Here is a 22,605-nt window from a genome sequence, read left to right on the forward strand (position 1 = left end):
GGACTCACAAGCTGAGTATGTTTACACATGGGATTCTTTCCTTAAACACAAGGAAAACGTTGGAATCATGAAATGGAGAGCATAAACGTCAGACTACATCGACCATGTTTGCCTTTGCTCCTGTCAGCCACTGCCAGGATAAACAGCCAATGGCCGTCTACTGCCAGCACTGTCCTGTAGGGCCTGTCTTGGCCAATCAGTGAAGTGAACTGTTTGCAGGGTTTGGTATTGGCTGGGTGACATGACTTGAGGGTAAACCAAGTTTACCCTCCAAGATGGGACACTCCCCCTCCTCCCAAATGTCTGACCTTCTCTTACCCTCACCATCAGTCTGTCCTCCGTCCTGTCTGCTGTATTTTCTGCCCGGGTAAGCTCGGCAACAGCACAAATACGTGCCAAGGGCTTAACATGTGTGGATAATTCAAATACAATAACAAGCGAACAGTCTTGATTTTCAAGGCATTCAAAAGGGTTTTAAAGCAAGGAGGGAGAATTGTCTTCTCTTGTTTTTACAGAACAAAAACAACTGAAATAGAAAATCAGCAATGAACAAAACACACACGCAAAAAAAGCATAAAAAGGGAAAACGACAGCTATAATTACTCCGTCCGTATATGTAAACCTCATTTACCCACAGACCTTGCTTAAATTCTCACTTAGAGTGTTACTTACTTAAGAATTTGCTGATAAGTAGATGCCCATTAAGTTTGTCAGGGGGATGTCTGAGCTAAAGCCAGCCTGGTTATTAACACTGTTTGAACTCTCAGACAGAGGCAGCTCCCTGAGACAGTTTAATTCCTCTGGATTAGAGCAGCGAATCTCAGACACGTGTAACAGGCAGCACAAGCAGCGTGGAAATGAGCGATGAGAAATCTAAGCCCATCATTAACTCACGCCAAAAGTGATACAGCTGGGTGACAAATGAAAGTTAAAAGAAAGAGATGAAAAAACAAACCAAACCAAAGTGAAGTATTAAGGAGTTGGGCCACTACATGCTGCCAGAACAGCTTTAATGCATTTAAATCACACAGAATGCATTTGTATTGATTTGCAATGATCAAAAAGAACAAGTAGATCAAAACCACTGGCAGCAAAATTTCATCTATTCATCTGACCCTGTTAATATTTACATAGGCATGTACTAGCATAATAAATATACAGGCAGAAAGAAAGAGTGTGTGGGAGTTGTGCTTAATTGTTTTTATGAAGTCTTTTTCGCTCATTCAGGTGTGCAGAGATTTCACACTTAAAGACAAAAGCAGCACAGTACCCATTGAAGTCATTTGTAGAGCAGATCAGAGGAACTCCAGCAACCTGCAACATTTCGCCCTATCACACATTACACAGCTGTCTGGCTTACCGTCTTCCTCTCTTCCAAGAGATATTTGCACAAAGAGACTCATAATCACATAACTTCAGGCTGTCTAAATGTACCTTAGTGCTCCACTCTCTATATGCAAAAAGAGCCGTGCAAGTAAAATGGAAACATTGTACAAACATCCAAATACAAAGGTTCAAAGGGGCCCCTCCTGATTACCCTTCAGAATTGCTGAGGGGCTAAGAGATGCTGGTTGCCAGTTAACATATCCTGAGTTTTAACAAATCAGTAAGAGTGCTACATTTAGACCGGCCCAAAATATTAACAAGTCCAAAAGCTCCAAGCGCTCTTAAGCCAGTGAAAGAAAAGACTTGAACATCAAGAACAAGCACAGACTTCTGTCGCCTGGTTGACTTGGACAACTGATCTGTCCTCAGCTAAACTCAGCTAAAACTTGCTGTGACTCTTCTTGCGTGATTAAACTCGAGCAGACAAACAGTGTGAGCTGTGATTTGTGATGATGCCTAACCATATCATGATGTCAGCTCCTGCTGGGGGAGCGAACGGCCCGCTGCAAAGAATGGACGAGGGCCAGGCTTCACAAATAAAACAAAAACAAGCAGTTGAAATCACACAACACACAATGGATGCACTCCCCCTCTATGGCCTCCACACGCTTTGCACAGCTGACAGCCCGCCCGCCACCCCCACCCAGCACCCCGGCTCTCTGTCGTCTGGCAGCCTTTTGTCTTCCCGCTTGTTCAGTCGGTCCTCGTGAAACATAGAACAGGTACTCTGGTGTCATAACTGCAGTGACCGTGCTACAAGTTGTCACGAAAGCTGGGAACAAAGATTGATTCCAAGTATCCAAACTATTGTTAAGTTATTGCCAAAGCTTCGTGCTTGTCTATCAGTGCCAGCTTTGTTTACTCAAAGTCAAGTCAAATCTACTCGCAAACAGGAAAGCCGATACAATTCTTGGCACATGAATCCCCAAATGAAAAACTGGAGCACATTTTAATGAATCCTCGTCTTAGTGTGGTTTACACCAAAAATGCACGGCCACTAAAGACGCACACGGAGAAACTAAACACATTCAAACAGCTAAGACATCGTCAATTAGAAGACAACACAAGTGCAGCATAACAAAATGCACAGAAAAACCACTGAAATGCTGTTTTATTAAGAAGCTGCCTGCTTTCAGTGTGCCAATAATCTATAGTCTGTACTCTGTGGGGGGAAACTGCTTTAAATTCAACTTTGAAAAAGCAAACTGAACAAGTATCCCTCTTCCACAATGAAAGGACAGCCCTGCAATCCACTAAACTTACAAAAAAAAAAAAATCAGATTTACTAGCAATATAGTTTGAATAGCCTGATTTTCTAGTAAGGATTTGGCAAATAAAAGGATAATTCAAATAATAACATATTGTCGAGCCTAGCAGAGAGCACTCCTGGTTGGATGGTGTCAGTGCACTGGCGTCAGATGGTGCTGTATGCTAATGACAGTACAGAACAATGGGTGGGCATGCAAATTTCATGGCTGTTGACCCAAATGACGGTGTTTAATCCAGACTGTGTGCTGACAACAGCTCAAGCCTGACAACCAGATGAAACCCTTGTGTGGCCTTGCCTCTAGCTAGTCAGAGATGGAGGCAGTCTTATTAATCTATCTCTAACCGCAGCAAGTTTCACCGTCTTGCCAGGAGAATGTGCAAACAACAAGATATCAGCACTTTCAATGTGACAACAGGGTGAGAAGAATTCGGACAGCTTAATGAATGCAAACCCTTTAACTGCTGGCACAAGATAGTAGTGCCGCACGGCAAGACCTGGGCTGCTGGGATAATGGGGACAGGAGGCCATCATCATTAAGACCATGTCATTGGAGATGATGCCAAAGTGCATCAGCGTCACAGTAACCACATATATGTATATGCACCAAAAACACAGCAGTGCATGAATGCACTCTTTCTATATGTGGCACAAACAGAGCAACTATTTGGAAAGTTGTGAGCAATTTTCGCAAAGGAAGAACTCTTAACTCAATATTGAGGACAACACTGACATTTTTATGCAGTGCGCTGCAGTTGAGAAACTATATTTCTTTTTATGTCCAAAACAGCTGGTTACCAGAAACCCGATCTTTGTTGTCAAAGCTCTGGAAAGATATAAAGGGGGAAATGAACCTGAAAGGAAAAGTACATTTTCATTGCTGCCTTCAAGATATCAGTAGAATCTGCCTGTTGGGAAAAAGTAATCATCATAGTATTTGTCCCCTATTTATCGCCTCTTACTTTATTAATTTTATTTCCCCCAGTTTTTTTTTTTTGCCTTTGCTTCCTAATGTACTGAACTGCATTTACTAATAATTGCTCCTGGGTGTAGAAATTAAGTTGCACTGGCATGAATTGAATGCACAGCTGCAGCAATAACGCTGGATTAGTTTACTTTTTTTATTACAGTAATTTGTGTCTCCTCTTGCATAGCTCTATTTTCCCCCCATACACTTTGCACCTTTGTACATTTATGAATTACAAATTAATAATTGTGCACCGTTCGTGTCTGTTTACTGACAAAAATACACAGATTTGTGTTTTGTTGACATAAACAGGGAAATATCCTTTCAAATGTTAAATACAGAAACAGATGTTGGAATGAAGTTTTTCTGTATACTCCCTTCTCATAGGGCATCATCGGTTATTTAAAAAAAAAGAAAAAGTGCAGGAGGGATAAAAAAAACAAAACTGTTGTGCATGATTTGTTTTAGTCTGCTGGGAGACGTCCCAGACTGTGAGCCTGCTGCTCTTGCACAGCATCACATCAAATTCTTTGTGCCCTGATAAACTGCAGCGGAGTTGAAGGCCTACAAGTGACCTTCAGTTGTTGTCATGCACACTGCTGTAAAAATGCTGGAGCCCTAATGCACTTAACAGTTAAGGAAGCCAGTTTTTACCCATCAATTTATAGAATTTATGCTTCGTGGTTGCTCTTATAGATTTTTAAAAACTATCAGCCATCTTCTGCATCTTTAGATTATTATGGATGGATTCGGGAACCTCTGTATCCCATTAGTTAGTGCAAACATGTAAAGAAAATAAGACTGTCCAGTTACTAGTGCTCCCATTTCCCCCCCGCTCCTCAGGTTACTGTGTGTACTGACTGACAGGGTCTTTAAAGATTTTAGAGAGATGAGCATTTGAGTAGTCTAAAGGTCAGGTTCTGTTTTCAGTCTCTCAATAGTGAGCAGACAAACCGTTATCCTACAAACATCATTAAAAGAAGTATTAAAGGCAAATGCATTTTAGGATTTCTATCATGTGCACGGGCAGAGATTTATGGAAAATGGAAATATATACATATATATCATTACAGAACACAGATTCCAGTTATCTTTCCACTGATTGAAATCACATCATTGACTCCAGGTACAAAACAAAAAGTCCTTTTTGTTAGTTGACAAACCTGCTCATCGTCTATATCCCAGACAGACCTCACAGGTCATCAGGTTCAAATCTTTTAACTGTTAACCCAGAATCAGATCCAAGTGGTCTTTGTGGTCTGGAACAAGCTGCCTGCTGATCTGAGATCAACTGTGTGTGTATTCAAAATCAGACTCAGAACCTCTTTATTCACCCAGGCTTGCACTCATTAGGCACTGCTGATCTGATTTTGTCTTCTTTGTTAAGCACCGTGAGCCAACATGCAATGAAATGTGCTATATAAATAAAATTGCTATTTTTATTACTGTTCATTAAAATTTCATACATATTGCTTTCAGTAAGACCAAGAGCACAACGGCTATTTCAATGATATACACTCACTGATCACTTTATTAGGTACACTTTGCTGGTACCATGTTAAGAAGCATCAGACCAATTCTGCAGGTTTATCAGCTGGACATCCATAATGTGAGTCTCCTGTTCAACCACAACCCAAATGTGCGTTATTGGATTGAAATCCGATGACTGCGGAGGCCATTTGAGTACAGTGACCTCACTGTCATGTTCAATAAACCAGTTTGAGATGATTTGACCTTTGTGACATGGTGCGTTATCCTGCTGGAAGCAGCCATGTGGCCATAAAGGGATGGGCATGGTCAGCAACAACACTCAGGTAGGCTGTGGTGTTTAAATAACGCTCGGCTGGTATTAAGGGGCTCAAGGTTTTGGTTAACCTGTGCGAACTGTAGCCTCAATTTCCCTTTCTTAGCTGACAAGAATGGCACCTAGTGTGGTCTTCTGCTGCCGTCGCCCATCTGCTTAGCCATTTAGAGATACAGCTTGAACATTATAGTTTGGATATAACAGAATGAATTTTGCGTGGTCAAGAAAATCTCAGAATATGTTGAACAAATTTAAGAACTAAGACCTTTTAAAAATAGATGGTCGTGACTTCACACTTCTCTGTTTTTAAAAAATCTAATCTGGCACCGAATCTGCCCTGAAACTTTGCAAATGACAGATAAAATGTAATCGATTGTTCACTCACAACAAAAAAAGATTTTTTCCCCCTGTGGAAAAATTGGATTTCTCACCTATTGATCACTAATGCTTTAATAGCTGTACCACACCCTGGCAGCCTTTCCTCACTTATCATGTGTCAGGGTCACAAAGGGTTTAAGGCTACATCGGGGAAAGGCAGGGAAACTCTGGACTGGACCTAGATTTTCAAAATCACAATAGCGCCGATAACATCAGACAGCATTCTGTGCTCCATTAACTACTCACAGTTTAGCATTTGAAGTGGGTATAGCCAAGACAGCCAGCGGTTAACACCATCTCAGCATAATGAGCCCTATTTCTTACCTTTCTGAGCTCTTTCTCAGCAACAGACTGAAGTTACCTTAATAGTTTCTGCCTGTAAGCATAACTCTGTACAACAAGAGGTCTGTATTAGTTTTTGGCAATGCTAAAAACCTAGGCCCAATGCTAAAAACCTAGGCCTATCCCTCTGCCACCGGTGGCAGAGGGATAGGCCGTTTCAGCCGGCTGCTCAGCCTTAACACCTGGCTTTCCTCCGCCTGTGTCTCCCACGGCGTGGGTTTTATTAACAATTTTGATGCCTTCTGGGAGAGGAGGCATCTTTTTGGGGCAGACGGGCTCCACCTCAACGCCTGGGGATGCCGTTTGCTGTCTGCCAATTTGACATTTGGCGTACAGCACTCCCGCACACCGCCCTGTCACTACCCCAAATTGACATTACCTGCTGATCTGTCTGCCACTGACTGATGTTCCCCTGGTCCCAGCTCCTATATTTGTTCCACTTTTAACAGTAATACACAAAACTCTGGACTCGGACCTCTCTCTCCCACAGTCAACACAATACCCGTCATAATCACAAACAGAGAGCAACAGAATTATCATAAATCCAGTAACTCCAAAAACATTAATAACCTCCGGCCTCTTCAAAAATATCAACATCCATTCAACTCTACTGTCAAAAATCCACCAGTCTCAATCAGTATGGCACTTTTAAATGTCCGCTCTCTGTTGAACAAGTCTTTTATTATTAATGATTTAATTTTAGATAATAAACTTGACTGTTTATTTTTAACTGAAACATGGCTGGGTTCGGATGCACCAGTTGTTCTCACTGAGGCCTCCCCACCAAATTTTAATTTCTCTTTTTCTATTAGAAGTGGTAAGAGAGGTGGTGGGACTGCATCTTTGGCCAACAACACAATCACCTCCAAACACATTTGATTTGATCATTTTACCACTTTTGAATCCCATGCTATTGTTTTCAGCAGCCCTCCAGTTTTATCTGTCACAATTTATAGACCACCTAAAGACAGCGCTGCTTTTATCAAGGAATTCTCAGAATTTTTAACAAACATACATTCAAACTATAACATGATAATTTTAACCGGTGATTTTAACCTGCACATAGATAATCCTTCTGACCCTGCAGCAAAAGAATTCTTAAACATTCTTCACTGTTTGGATTTTACCCAGCACGTCACACAGCCGACTCACAACAGAGGACACACTCTGGACCTGGTCATCACCCATGGGCTGTCCACCAGCGTGTCCTCTGTTGTTGGCTTGGCTGTCTCTGACCACTACTGTGTGTTTTTTAACATCACCGGTTTTATTCAGCAGGAGACCTCGGTGCGAACTGTGAGGAGGCGCTATCTAACCTCTGAAGTGGCTGCAAATTTTACCAGGGTTTTAGACGAATGCCCCCCTGTGATTTTACCTGCACCCTGCGATTTGATTTTTAATCATTTCAACAGCAAACTGAAGAAAAGCCTTGACTCCGTTGCTCCACTCACCACCAAAAAGATTAACGTAAAACATGCATCACCCTGGAGAAACGAAGAAGTCAAAAAACTCAAAAGAAATTGCAGGGCAGCAGAAAGGAGGTGGAGGAAAAATAAAAATACTATCAACCATCAAATATTTTCCGAGCAACTTAAAATGTACAATAATACATTAAGGAACTCAAGAAATTCATACTTCGCCAAAATAATCAGTAATAACAAAAATAATCCCAAGGTCCTCTTTTCCACCATAGATCATTTATTTAACCCTGATTTTAACAGCTCCCAAAGAACCCCCACAGACTCACTCCGTGAGCAGTTTGCAGACCACTTCAGGGGAAAAGTCAGCGCCATCAGATCTGATATTTTATCTAATCGCGATATGATTTTAAACATATCTGAGGGCTCGATTGTACCTGAGGAGACACTGGACAGCTTTGTCCTGGTTAATGCTGAAAACCTTAAGAAAGTTTTCTCCACAGTGAGACCCACCACATGTCTTTTAGATCCAATCCCTTCTTCACTCTTTAAAACACTTTATGGATTTTTTGAGGCTGAGCTTTTATACATGATGAATTGCTTTCTTCAGTTGGGTGTCTTCCCTGTTGCCTTTAAAACGGCAGCGGTGAGGCCCCTTCTGAAGAAGGGCAATTTGGATTGTAATGATTTTAATAACTACAGACCTGTATCCAACTTACCATTTTTAAGTAAAATCTTAGAAAAACTTGTTTTTACTCAGATTAATGACTTTTTGAATGATAGACAGATCCTGGAGATATTCCAGTCTGGATTTAGGGTGAACCACAGCACAGAGACGGCTCTCCTAAAGGTTTTAAATTATCTTAGATGTAACTGGAACTCCCAAAAGCTCTCAGTCCTGGTGCTACTGGATCTAAGCGCAGCCTTTGATACAGTAGACCACGCTATTCTTTTAAACAGACTGAAACACATGGTGGGCCTCTCTGGTGCTGTACACAACTGGTTCACTTCCTATCTCTCTGACAGAACTTTTATGGTGAGTATGGATACATGCTCCTCTAAGATCCATAAAATGACATGTGGTGTGCCTCAAGGGTCGGTTCTAGGCCCTGTACTTTTTAATTTGTATATGCTCCCTCTCGGCGGTGTCATCAGGAGGCATGGAGTGAACTTTCACAGTTACGCTGATGACACGCAGCTGTACATCTCCGTGTCTCCTGATGACACCAGACCAATGGATGCCCTTTTTAACTGTATTTTAGATATAAGATCTTGGATGGCAGAAAACTTTTTACAGCTTAACCAGGACAAAACTGAAGTTTTAATCATTGGTCCTGAGGCTCAGAGAGAGAGAAACTCTTATCTACATTACAGGCATTTTCACTATGTCCTTCGCTACAAGTGAAAAACCTGGGTGTTATTTTTGACTCTGAGCTTGGTTTTATCCCACATGTTAAACATGTAACCAAAATTGGATTTTATCATCTAAAAAATATAGCCAGAGTCCGCCCTATTCTCTCTCAGGCCAACACAGAGATGCTGATACATGCTTTTATTACCAGTCGCATTGATTACTGTAATGCCCTGCTCTCTGGTCTTCCTAAGAAGAATATTTCAACTTTACAACTTTTGCAAAACTCGGCAGCTCGTGTGCTGACGAAGACCAGAGGGCGGGCCCACATTACACCGGTTTTAGAATCGCTGCATTGGCTCCCCGTGTGTTTCAGGATCGATTTTAAACTTTTTTTATTGGTTTTTAAATGTCTTAATGGTCTTGGGCCTTCTTATCTCTCAGATCTGCTTTTACCATATGAACCCTCGCGGACCCTGAGGTCCTCTGGTACTGGCCTTTTGATTGTCCCTAAAGTCAGGACACATACTCACGGAGAGGCAGCTTTTCAGTGGTACGGTCCTCGTCTGTGGAACAGCCTGCCGGAGGAGCTCAGGGCCGCAGAGAACGTACATGTTTTTAAGAACAGGCTCAAGACCCACCTTTTTAATTTAGCTTTTACTTAGCGTTTATTTATTTTATGCTTATTTATTCTATCCTGTTATTCTATTATTAATTTAGGCTTTACCTAATATTTATTGATTTTATTCTTATTCATTTTTTAATCTTCTTACTCTATTTATATTTATATTTATATTGTATCCCGTTCTTATTTATTTTATCATTTTACCCTGTATATATCCTATTGTGTCATGTCTCCAGTGTTTCCTCGGAGGGGGCTCTCTGCACCGGGGCTGTGATCGACCATGGCTGCTGGGTCTCTGGGGGTCCTCTCAGCCTGGCTGGGGGGCTCCTTTGCCTCCCTCCTGCTGTGTGCCCAGCCTGGAGGCTGCAGTCTGTGACCGGCTCCCGGTGCAGACGGCTCCCTGTTATAGTGTTTCCTCACTTGGCTCATGCGAACCCAGCCCAATTTTTACTCTTTAAGTGTGCGCGTGTGTGTGTGTGTGTGTGTGTGTGTGTGGGGGGGGGGGGGGGGGGGATATGTGTGTATTCACATCATTTATGTTAATGAGAGTGTGGGGAGTGAGTTGGAGGGTGGGGTGGGCTGCTTTTAACTATGTAAAGCACTTTTGTGCTACATTTTTTGTATGAAAAGTGCTTTATAAATAAAGACTGATTGATTGATTGATTGATTAATATTTACACTTACTTCATCCCATGACCGGCTCTCTGTGTGCAGGTCAGCTGTGTCTGCAGCCTGCGATCAGGTCAGGTCACGTTTGCCTTTTGATTCAGTCGTCTTCCTCTCTGCCTTTACCGTTAAAGTTACAAAGAAACTAGCAACCAGCGTCACATGAGACAGCAGACCTATTAATTAAATCGTTCCTGTTGGCTCCCAGCATAGTGTTTGTCCTTAGTCCTGATATGAAAACTTTGGGGTTTGGAGTAATTTGGCTACTACTGCTATTTAAAAACTCTCAACACTGTCTGCAGGATATGTAGCAAAGTATGCATCCCAGTTGAGCAGATGGTATGGAGCTGAGTGGCATCTTTGCAGTAAGCTGCTGCCGAATTTGTTAAAACATGGCAGGAAAGTTAAAGATCTGTGTGCCTGAGATGACCACGTCTCGGTCCTTTCTTGCATTGCACAGCTCCAGAGGTAGTAGAGACCGTTGAAAGAAAAGTATTTTGAACAGTCGAAGCCCTGTGCTTCTAATTCTGTTTTTTATTTCAATCTTTGGCTATAATATGAGCAACCATGATTGGCATATATATGCATATATATGCCAAACAAAAAGCACAAAACTTTCACTTTATTTAACCGCTCCATCGTGTTTTCCTTTTTAATACAGCTCACAAAACATGCAATATATACTTCAGGAACATGAAGAATACTGAATCTATCAACGTTAGAGTCCTAAAAATCTGTATCAGCCCAAAGCATCAGGCTCTAGTTTACAATTCATTCACTTCTCTCATTTTGTCACAGGGACTTTTATTTGTCTTTGCTACTTCTTCTACAACTCCCCTGAATACGTTCTCTATGATTTACACGCAACAAAAGCAAACTCAGGGACCGCAGGACTGTGCCCAAAATTAATGAATGCATCGATTCGACAGTTTAGACAATTAAAATAGGAAAATCTTATTTTCTGCCTGCCCGGTCAGCTTTGAGATGTAAAACAGGGTTTTCTTTCAAAAGCAGCAGCTGATTCTGTTGGCCCTGATAACCATGATCTACAATTAACATTCAGTCTGAAGAGGAGCTTTGACTCGAGGAGGGAGAGTGGACAGAGATATTTTGTGAAAGGCCCCTTACTCACGAAAAAACATCCGTGAACACAAACGCCCTCAAACACACCTGACAGCTGCACTGTAACCCTTCCTTCCAGCTTGTAGGTCTAATCATTTGGTTGTGGCCAGGGCGGGGGCTCTGTGCGAGTGTGAGTCCATCAGCGGGTGGGAGTCTGCAGACCGGGTGGCTGGTACCCCCGATTTGATTTTGGAGGAGCAGATGGTCGGCTGCTGCTGGAAGGCATTCGGAGTGTTTGCGTGTGTTTATGTGTGTGTGAGTGACTGAGGAAGGAGCCTTAGAAGTGCTTTTTATAGAGGCTATGGGGTTCAGACTAGAAAGATATTCACATGAACTACTAATATACATTCAGTTGCCAGTTTATTAGGCAACCGCATATTATTGTAGGGTTTTTCCCTTACGATATAAAGCGCCTCGAGTGATTTGATGCTATATAAATAAAACTGAATTAAACTGAACTGAACCTAAAACGGTGCTGCAGTAAATCCAACTTTTATGGGAGTTCTACTGTTCAGTTTCTGTTTCTGTGTGAGAGCCGTGACCCTTCTACTGTGGATTCACGAGAAGCCTGTATCTTACAATGCTCTTGAATTGGACTGCATTAAAATAATATAACTCTTTAATCCGTCCATCACACTTATGGGACTGGGCATTTTGGAATGCATCTTTAGAGTAATCAAATACAACTTCTACTGATGAAGTTTTAGATATGTGGCTTTCAATAGATAGATAGTGTAAAAGAAAAGGCCACTGTAAAGTCTCAGAGCAAGGACGATTCAAATCTTTAAAGGCTGTGTGGCACACAAACCAGGAGAAATGTAGGCATCATCAGAAAATCATCATAAAAGCTGTTAACTAAGAAATCACAAGGACCAGGAGAAATACTATGAAAACCCAACTAGCAAGTATTACCAACATGATCTGGGTAATATTCTGGTGAGAGCAATCAACTCACTGCATACAGTCAGTGTGTCAGAAAACTGAACTAAGACCAGCAGTAAAATGAACAGGAATGGAAAAACCTTAAAGAGACTAAAGAAACAATGACTTTAAAACAGAATCAAATGCTCCAGCACAAACACATTTCCAGTGTTTTCCACTAATAAATGGGACTGAAACACCACATTTTATTAGCTAAATAGCATATTTGCACCTCACAAACTTTGGAAGTTTTAATACTTTGAATTGACCAACATTACTTTTAATAAAGACCTAACTCATCTATATATAGCGCTTGCCAGATGGATGGATTTATACTCCACCAAAGAGCAGAAACCATCTGTTAAAGGAAGCTAAATAAAAAGACTACTGCATCCACAGGCTGGTGCAACGTGATCATTAAGACGCCTGCGGTGAATATCTAAGGAAGCTAAACGACACACTTGTCAGCATAAATTGTGTAATGTGTCATCTGTAATGGATAACCTCAAAACACTTACAGAGTACATGTTGTGAGTCACTATTACAAATGATTTATTTATGGTTGAAAAACATAAAAACCTAAAAGGGAAACAAGATTTTTCTAGTCAGTCAGCCAATCGGTGATTTATTAGAATCACTGCCGTGAATGTTGGGCTGCGACTGATCTTCAGTTTGATAAAATAATATATTCGACTGATGTGTCGTTTGGTTTTTTCCCCTCGGAGTGAGAGCAACGCTAAATTATATTGTTATTTTTACTTTTGACCACATGACATATTCAGTGCACTTGTGGGCATGACTAAAATGTCAGGCTTGAAAACACCTTTGAGTAAGTATAGTCTGTGCAAGCTGTGACAGCGCCATCATCATCTCTGTCCACCCAGTAAAGGTTTTGCTGGTACAGACAGTGTTTGCGGGTGCTGTTTTTGATGTTCCTGCCATGTTTTACGGTTCAGTTTAAAGCACCACTGAACACACGGGCCATTCCCACAACACTGACATCGGCAATTTCAGTTTCACCCACTTCCACCACAAGTTACATTTACACAGACATTGTGGACTTTAACATAGTGCCTCATTCTGGCAAACTGTATCAGCATGGTTTGGGGTAGAGCAATCATTTAAACACTCTGCTCACCTCTTGTGAGTTCAAATGATTGGTCAAAGCATTAGCTCTCAACACTGATCATGAGTTCTAAAGTGCACAAATGCACCCCATAAAGCTCCATATCTGCTTCTCCTGATCTGGAGCTTAAAAAGCCTGGAATAAACAGCTGGTCTGCATGGCTGGTCTACTTGGAATCTCTCAAGGGATGGAAGTAGACATATCAAGGCTTTATGTCACACATATGGAATCTGTGTTAGGTGGGAAGTCTGCTAACCGAATTCTTTAAAGCAGTTTTCAAATATGAAGAAGCTTTTTTCCCCTTTTTTAAAAAAAATCCCTGTAAAAACTTTTCATTGTCAAAGAGGGAAACTTCGAATTTAAGTTGGAGAGCATCCGCTACAGGGAGCTTTTTTTCTTTTCTTTCCAAAAAAGCTACTTTTAGCTGCTCCCTTATTCACAAGGGGTCGCCACAGCACGTAGCTCTGCATGTCTGATTTGGAAGATTTTTATGCCCCTTCCTGATGCAACCCCAAAGGGATACGTGGCTCCTCTCTGAGTCAAACTGGGGAGCTTTCGCTTGGTAGGCGAGGCTTCAGTCTAAAATAATGTAAATAAATACAGCAATGTTCTGGATGCTATTATATAATCTTGTCGAGTCAGTGTTTCTGTGCAGTGCTGGCCTAACAGAAAGGATGGTTTGCTTGCTCTGTCAAAGGTGATAAGGATCACAATTCTCATGAGTCAATTTGTCCAGACTGTCCAGCCCAGAAAGATTCCCGTCAGCTCACAGAAAACAAACATCAGCTGGTTTGGTTGTCACACTTTCAGTCCCAGTTTAATTTTTCTTTTTCCCCACTCACCAACACTTTTAAAGCTCAATTTAACTTAAACTGTTACCAAAGAAATTCATTTAGTGATTTTGTACTAAAATGGACAAAGCATGCTGACATTTTTGTAGTCTTTGACATAATTCTGTAATCAACATCCCTGTGTGAGTGGAGCTGATCGTTAAAAATAAATAAAATGCAGTTTAGCTTCACTAAAAATGCAAAACTCCTAGAGCTCTATCAGTTCAGTAGTTACAGTAATTAAGGTTTCACTTTCTAAATGCTTAATTCCAGTAAACTAATTTTATGAAACCATGAATTGATACATTATTTGTTAGATTAAAATGTGCATCAATCTATTCCAGTATAGGCCAAATACAGGATTTCACAAAAATCTTTATCCTCCTAATTTTTTAAAATTTTGCTAGGAAAATGGGGGAAAAGTGCAGTAAGTACCAGAGAAACACAGTATATATAGCAAAAACAGAATTCGTACAATTGTGAGTAACTTGAAAGTCAACATTTGGTGTGAACACCTTTATTCTGCAACACACCCTGAACTTTTTTAGCAAGCTATCCTTTAATTTTTAGGAATAGTTCTCCAGGCTTCTTGAAGGACATTCAAAGCTCGTCTTTGGATGTTAGCTGCCTTTTATTCTGTATCAATACGATCCCACAGTTCTTTATTAATGTTGAGCTCCAGGCTGAAGGAGGCTGATCCATGACTGTTGGTGTTCCATTGTGTGTTTTTTTCTATCCACGTAAGCTTTTACTGGACGGCCAGATTGTTTGGAATCATTGTGATACTAAAAAACGAAGCTCTTGCCAATTAAACACTTTCCAGATGGTACTGCATGGTGGATCAAAATCTGATGGTACCTTTCTCCAACACCCCTAGCTGAAATGCAACCCTAAACCATGACGGAGTCTCTCCACTGTGCTTTACAGATGCTGAAGATACTCACTGTTGTTCTTCATACAACATCATAGTGCTTCATAGGTCAGTGTCAACTGGCTTAACAAAGAGTACAAGCAAACACATTCCTCTGAAAATTGTCAGGTACAAAGACCGGTTCTCTGTCTTAACTTCAACCCTGAAATCCACTGAATCATGCAACAAGATGAGTGTTCTATAAATGTATGTAACATCTTACATGTGACAAACATACTTTGACTTAGTTCTCTGAGCACATTTCACACGAACTCTTCCAACATGCATCACAAAATACAAACATCACAAGAACAGACTCGGGAACAACTTCTTGTCCAGCATCATAACAACAATGAATAATCTGTGTAATAATCACAGCCATGTACAATATTTCAAATGATCAGAAACTCTGTGCAATATTCTCATTATTGGTAAATTCACTGTGTAATACTTTTATCATACTCCTCTGCCTAGCATTGCCTCATTTGTTACCTCGTTATCTTACCCCGTTAACTTGCAAATACTTTTTATATTTAGTACTTTTTATATTTTCTGTGAGAATGACAGTTTGTTCATGGTCAGATGAGATGTCAGCGTAAATATTTTACACGGGGGCCACCATGTGTTGTAGCTCACCTCATGTCTGAACACCAGAATTTCAACATGTGCCCCAGATGGATAGCATTATAGCATAAATAGTCTCATGTGGTACAACCAGAGCACGAGGTGGGGATACCATACTGATGGATATGGCACAAGGCCTTAAAGCCAAAGTGTATCCATTACTGCTTTGTTGAAATAATATATGGGCGTAGAATTATGTATGGGTGATTAAACTGACTTTAATTATCTGGACTGCTGACACAGCTGAAACCTATAAATCGCGGCGGTTTTTAGAGATAAGCTCAGCTTTGCTCCATCTGGTTCCCGTAAGCACATTAGCCAGTTTCATCTCATTGAAAACAATATGTTTAACTAGCTCTGGCTGTTAAGTTATGCAACTGTAGCAAATAAAATCACCACACAAACTAAAACAAGAACAGGTCATAGTTTGTGTAGTAATTACTGGAGCTGGTGTCCACACAGTTAAAGGCAGTTTAACATGATGTAGCGCAAGTTAAACAGATATTCATCAGACCTACCTGCTTGCCTTCCAGTGTGTACAGTCTCCTCACTGCGCCAGAGTCCAACTTGATAGCGTCTGTGATGTCGGTGAGCACCTGCTCGAAGGAGTGTGCAGTTTTCTTATTGAGCAGTATCCGAACGGCCTTGCGGGGCTTGACGCCGCTGCGGATGACTGTGACTAACTTGGGTTTGATGAAGTCCTTAGATTCCCTCTGCAGCTCACTCTTCAGCGGGAAGAGAGACGGGAGGGAGCGCGATGTGCTGGTCTTGCTGCCCACTGACCAGTTGGGGTTCACGTTCTTGGTGTAGTCGACACGTCGGAAGGGTTCGTTGGAGGCGCACACGTAACTCTCTCCTGCAGGAAGAAATGAGCTGTATGAGGTGCTGTAAAGAGAAGCTAAACACTGGCGCATAAAGCTCAAATAGCCACGTAAAGAACTCAAGTCATCAGTGGGAGGAAGTCCTGCAACAGGTGAGATGGCCTCATCATTACCCTGACATTAACATTACTGCATCACTCTGGGATTATAAGGAAACTGTGGCAAGCTCTTGCTAGGATCAACACATACCTTTAAAGAAAAAACATCTGTGTGTACATTTACCAAAGAGAATGGCTGAGGTTATTTTGCTATTAATTGCGCACTAAAGGACACATACGTTGCACAACATCGACCATAGCATGCCTTACTAAACACTGCTCCCATATGGTGAATAACAACGAACTGACAGTGTGACGCTGTTCTTCTCGCTCCCTTCCAGCTGCAGGGCTGCTTTATTGGCCTTCCTCCAAAGCAAAGCGTTTTGCTTTATCAGCCAGCATTCCAGTTTAAACACCCTAGCACGCAACTGTTTCTCCTTAACAAGAAAGTCGTGATAAGTACGGGACCTTGGTGGGTGAACAAAAACCACATCAAGAATGTCTGGAGATTGTTTTGAAAGTGCTGGACTTGTGCTTCCCTGCTGCCGGTCTGTTCCAAATATGAGTAAGAGCTGGAAAGTGACAAATAGTGTCTGCAAGTACCAAAGCCTCTCTCAGAAGCAACTTACTGCATGCTCAACTTCACCAGAGATATTCGGCTTTATTTGAAAGAAATCTTGTTCTAGGAAACTAGATAATTACAGGGTTACTAGGAATCAGCATATACAAACTAAGAAACCGAGAAATAGATTATTACTCATGGCTGCATCTGTGTATGAATATAAGAACCACAGTGGCTGGCTCTGTCCAGGGAATCCCAGTTAAGTAGCAGGAAGAGTAATCCTTTACATACCACAAAAACGTATTTGTTCAAAACTTAAAGGAAAACTTTTATTTGTAGGATGTGTTCAGCATATTTTTCTCACCAGTTCATCTGCTGATAAGAAATCAATCCCAACACTGACATTTTGGTTACTGGATTTGTGTCAGAACAAGCGAATTGAACTTCAGCGTAAAAAGGCCAACTGAGACACCGCGTCCCAGGATACCAGGTTTTATTAAGCCTGCAATTAACCAAAGGCTAATTAAAAGGCTAGGCCACAGCTGGAGGGGACTGAGCTGTGGTTGAGCACCGAAACAAAATATATAACCGAGGCTGCCGTTCATCTGCAGGGAAATGACAGAACGCTGACATGCCCTCAGACGGTGCGCGGTGACGGGTCTATTCCCCGACGTCCCACGGGGATGTGATCGGAGCCCCAGCCACCCGCCGCTGGCTGCTGTCCTCGTGTGAACAACAGATGAGGACAGGCCTGACGGACTGTTTAACCAGCCCAGCAACTTTTACGAGGTGACACAGCGGTCACCAGTCCAGCATGACGTCAATAAACAGCCACCGTTATTACTGTGATAACAGAGTTGCTGTCACAAAGAAATAAAGTGATATAATAACTGCAAAAAGTATGAGGTCATGGTTCTCCGATTTATACTCACAATGTTACAAAGAAAGATCAACTTTCTTTAACCTTATCAGACTGTGGCCTTTACTTCACACTTGAATTTCAACTGTCAATTTGAGTTTTTACATTTACATTGTTTCTATCATCCTAAAGGGTTGAACTTCAACCCTTTAGGAATCATATTGTCACATTTTACAGAAACATGTAGCACACGTCTGTCATGAGAGGTGTGTATTATCAGTAAAGAACTGTTTCTAAGTCATGATTTAAAACTCTTTCAGCCATTTCTCTCTGCTGTAAAATACAAAATATTTTCCCTAAAGCTCAAATGCTTTAGTATCACAAGCCAATTTGAACACCGACCATTAAAAGGTTTAATTTCCCCATGAGGTTCAAATAAAGACCCTCTGGTGCCCAAACTTGTTATTGCCCCGACTAGAATTCCCTTTGTCAGCATGCTACGGAGCCCCACTGTAACCTGCAAAGCTCTTTCTAAACCCATTTCAGGATTGGCTATAGCCGTTGTTTTCCACAAGCACAGCAGTTCGAGTCGACTGGTTGGCTCTGTAATCCCATCTAGTCATACGAGGTGCACATGTGAATGGCGCCTGATTGGGTTTTCACACAAAAGAGCCCCAGCATGCCTCAATCAATGGATGCAGACTGCTGAGCTGTGCAGTAATGTTTGCTCTCTTTGTCCATTAGATGGGTGTGTAAAAATCGACAAGATGGCCCACCTGCAATCTGAGCGGCTCAAGGAGAAATTAAGCAGTCAACAAACATGCTTACCATTGACCCAGGGCATTGTCATATCCTGAAATTCCCACCTTAAAGGGCCTGTCTCGTCAAACCAAATCATAAATGGAATATTTGTTCCTATTGGAATAATAGGCCCTATTTGGTGAGATTAGAAAAAAAAAGACAGAAAAGCAATACAATCAAATCAATGGAGGCCAAATGGAACGAAGTATTCTTTAAGTATTCATTTTGGGGTTATTTAACCGTAATAACAAGGTTGACTACAGCAAAAACAAACACAAAAGGACCTGCTTTATTTTCCCCACTATGTGGGCACTCGTACATTCAAACACTTGTCCTAATACCAAAATTCTTCTGCATACACCACCAGAACAGTCATTTTGGATGAACTGCCCATTGAAATAAAATCACTGGTTATGTGAGCTACTGAAGTAGCACTGAGGGGTGAAGTCAGTGCACCAAAACAACCTTGGTGCAGTTTGTTAAACTACTGTTGCTACAGAATTTAGATCAGGCACTGGCCTAAATCTTCCCCAGTCTCTGGAGGGACAGAGTAAAGCAAATGAGTGCAGCACAGACTGAAATTTAGGAAGATGTGAGATGAAAATAGGATTAATAACTTCAGTAAGAGGTCAGTGGATCCTAAGTGTGTGTGAGGAGCAGTAATAGAGGACTGCAGTCAGGTCACAGTGCAGACAGTGAACATGAAGATTAACTTACTGAGAGGCCACTCTCCCTGCAGAGTAAACAGCACAGGGAAGAAGGAGTAGGTAGGAGAGTATATTCTATTTGTTTCTGCAGTGAGTGACCAAATTTGTCTAGGGGCTCTTTGACAAGATGAGTACAGTTCTCCATATAGAAGGATTACAGGAACAGTTGTTACCACTTTTTGTAGTAGTATTCACGTTTATCTTATAAAAAAACCGGACAGACAGGGGATGGGGGAGGGCAATTTTTATCCTACAAGCCCCAAGGCTGAGCTCAATCAACTGCAAATGATTTTAAATGCCAGTGAAGCCAACAAAATACATACGTTCACTCACTTACTCACTTATCCATTCATTCATTTCCAGGCAGGGGTGTATTTAGTGAAACACGGGGCACTTTCACGCCCACAAAAGCTCACAAATAAAGTAGGCGTTAGCTGGGAGCTTGAGTCCAGCTGAGATCAATGGGCAGTGATGCACATTTTGCAGAACAGAGCATTAACTGTACTGAGGAGGGGTCTGTATGCTTGAGTGCATGTATGGCACTGGGTCAAACATGTTAGGGAGGTTACGTCAGTGCATATACAGCGATAATCTATATCGCTGCACTGCATCCAATGGGTTTAAGTGCAGCAGATATTTGGAACAGAGTCAGAACTTTCCCAATTATGTTGTAAAAGCAGGACAAGGAGCCAACTCTCTAAATATAATTTGCTTTGTAAGTTTTCAGGCAACTTAATCAATATTCAAGGCAAAAAATGTAGCTTTTAAACGATAAACAGCATGTCTGAGTCGATGCACATTAGGCCACCGTCGATCTAATCTCAAGTACTGAGCTCCTGTCATCATTTGCGGTCACGCAAAGTGATTGTTGAAGGCTTCATCCATCATCGATCTTACCCTCTACTAACTCATCCAGGCTGGTGATCTTCCTGCCCCCATCCAGCGTGAACAACGTCCGGACTCCTTGCGGAAGGTTGACGTTGTCTGACAGGGACCGTGTGAGCTCCATGAGCAGGGCATCCAGGGATCTGAATCGGTCGTTAGACACGGCGTACACCAAACCTTTGAAATACTTGTCACCATTGCGATAAAAGCGCACCTTCCTGGCCTTTTTCTCGGAGGTGAGGGACTGGAGAGTGCGTGTGCGGTAGAAACTACAATGCGCACTGTGCGCGGGGCTTGGCACCAGCCCGTTACCTCTAGAACCACATTGAGACCCGGAGCCCGAATTGGTCCTCGGTGGCCGGTGAGGCTTGTCTCGTTCCTCAAAGTGTTCAAATTCAATACTTCTGCTTAGCGACATGTCGTCTCTCACTTTATCTGAACGCTGCTCCAAACAGGAAACCAACTTTTATACAGAGAGAGAGAAAGAGATGAGGGATCGATGAGCCAACTGAAAAAGGCAGCCTACACGTGTGCGTCTCCAGTCTCCACTTTAAGCCTGCTATGCCTACCTTAAGCAGCACCAACAGTTTCAAAATGAGAGGGGAGAAAAGAGAAAGTCGGGATGTGACCTCTCAGTCCGCTGAATCTTATCAGATCGATCCGTTAAACTGATTCATCAACCGTCAACAAAACACAGCAGGAGTAATAATCCAGACGCCAGCTCGAGATTAGATATCCGGTTGAAAATGTGTCAAAAACCCGGCAGCTCTGCTTGACAGACATCGCAGTGGATCTCTGTTATCTCACAAACAGCCACGAAATGTTAGAAAAGTTCGGCACGCCGCACTGAAGCCGCCTCCTCCTCGCATCCTTTCCTCTAACTGGTCGTCGGCGCAGGCTGTCAAATCAATGGATAATGAGACGGAGGAGGATGACGCCTTCCGCATCTCCGGGTCCTAATGCTGTCTATTGTTCCGTTCATGCATTCAAGACCCGAACAATGAAGTTGAGGTTTTACATTCCGGCCAGATGACCTCAGACTGAGGAACGTAAGAATGATACACGCCCTCCCCCGGAGAGCGAGAAAGTACATTCTTAGCTGGCCTGAGATCAGTACAGCACAGCTACCAAAAACATATCGCCAGTTATGTATTTTATATATTACCTTTAGTTTACAATTAACCCCAAAGACATATATCAACCTTGTGTATTTAAATTGCAGCATATATATCAGATGATACCATTAATTAACATTTGCTCATTCTCGCTCATTATGTGTTTGACACACTTTATTAAAGGCTGAAATCAATAGCATAATATAGCATAATATAATATAATATAATATAATATAATATAATATAATTTCTTTCTTTCTTTCTTTTTCAAGAAGAAACTTGGGGTTTCTAAGCTTTATCTTAGATACATAACAGTGATTAAACCATTTACAGGGAGCGCTCATGAGCTGTGTCGTTATGGCATACAGTGGTGGTTGTGCCAAAAAGTGATCTTTCATGAATTATATGATATTGAGCCACAAAGAACATTACTATCACAAGGTAGATGCTCCTACCAGTTTTTTTTTTTTTTTTTTTTTTTTTTTTTGTAAAGTGACTTTTACATAGCTTTTTTATCTGGTATAAAAAAAATGTCTTTTTCAAGATAGATCTGGCCATGAGCAGAAATTGCAAGAAACATAACATTATACTTCTGTAAAGATATTTTAAGTGACCAAAAAGGACTGGATTGGTTATAAAGTAGCTGCAATAATGCAAAACTGGTAATTTCTTCATTATAAATGTATATATAATCCCTTTTAAATCCTGTTGACCAGTACAAGCAGATAAAATACACGAAAAAAAAAACCACACAGAAATATCACAAATCACTTTTTGGCACTAAACTTAGCTTGTTGGTTAATGCACAATAGCACTGATTCCACCCAACCCTGCTTTAGCTACTTTGTGTGTGGCATTAGTATTGTAATGGTGTTGCTGTAAGTTGTGAGATTATTCTCTAAATAAAAAAACAAAAAACAAAAAATGGACATTCAAAGATTCGAAAAATGTGATACGATGAGTGTCTATTTCTTTTTGTGACATTTGGATGGTAGGGTTAGAATTTGGTGTGAATAACAT

The 22,605-nt window shown here is 41.4% G+C and overlaps 1 protein-coding gene across 7 annotated transcripts in view; it reads right to left on the reverse strand.

Moving 5' to 3' along the window:
* dclk2a (doublecortin-like kinase 2a) overlaps positions 1 to 21,485 on the reverse strand; it is a 46,924-nt gene extending 25,439 nt beyond the window's left edge. For 4 of the 7 annotated variants that reach the window (XR_005694778.1, XM_040023855.1, XM_040023857.1 and 1 more), the window contains exons 1-2: positions 20,483 to 21,483; positions 16,256 to 16,593 (exon numbers count right to left, since the gene is read on the reverse strand). Coding sequence is in view for 6 of the 7 variants with exons in the window: in XM_040023855.1 (XP_039879789.1) it covers positions 16,256 to 16,593; positions 20,483 to 20,888 (744 nt within the window). In the remaining variant the exon portion in view is untranslated. Of the gene's footprint in view, positions 1 to 16,255; positions 16,594 to 20,482 lie in introns of all 7 variants that reach the window. The other 3 variants (XM_040023853.1, XM_040023851.1, XM_040023852.1) reach the window with 2 other exon arrangements.
* Positions 21,486 to 22,605: the final 1,120 nt, after the last annotated feature.

Source organism: Simochromis diagramma, unplaced genomic scaffold (assembly GCF_900408965.1).
Source record: "Simochromis diagramma unplaced genomic scaffold, fSimDia1.1 OVJJ01000302.1, whole genome shotgun sequence".
NCBI lineage: Eukaryota > Metazoa > Chordata > Actinopteri > Cichliformes > Cichlidae > Simochromis > Simochromis diagramma.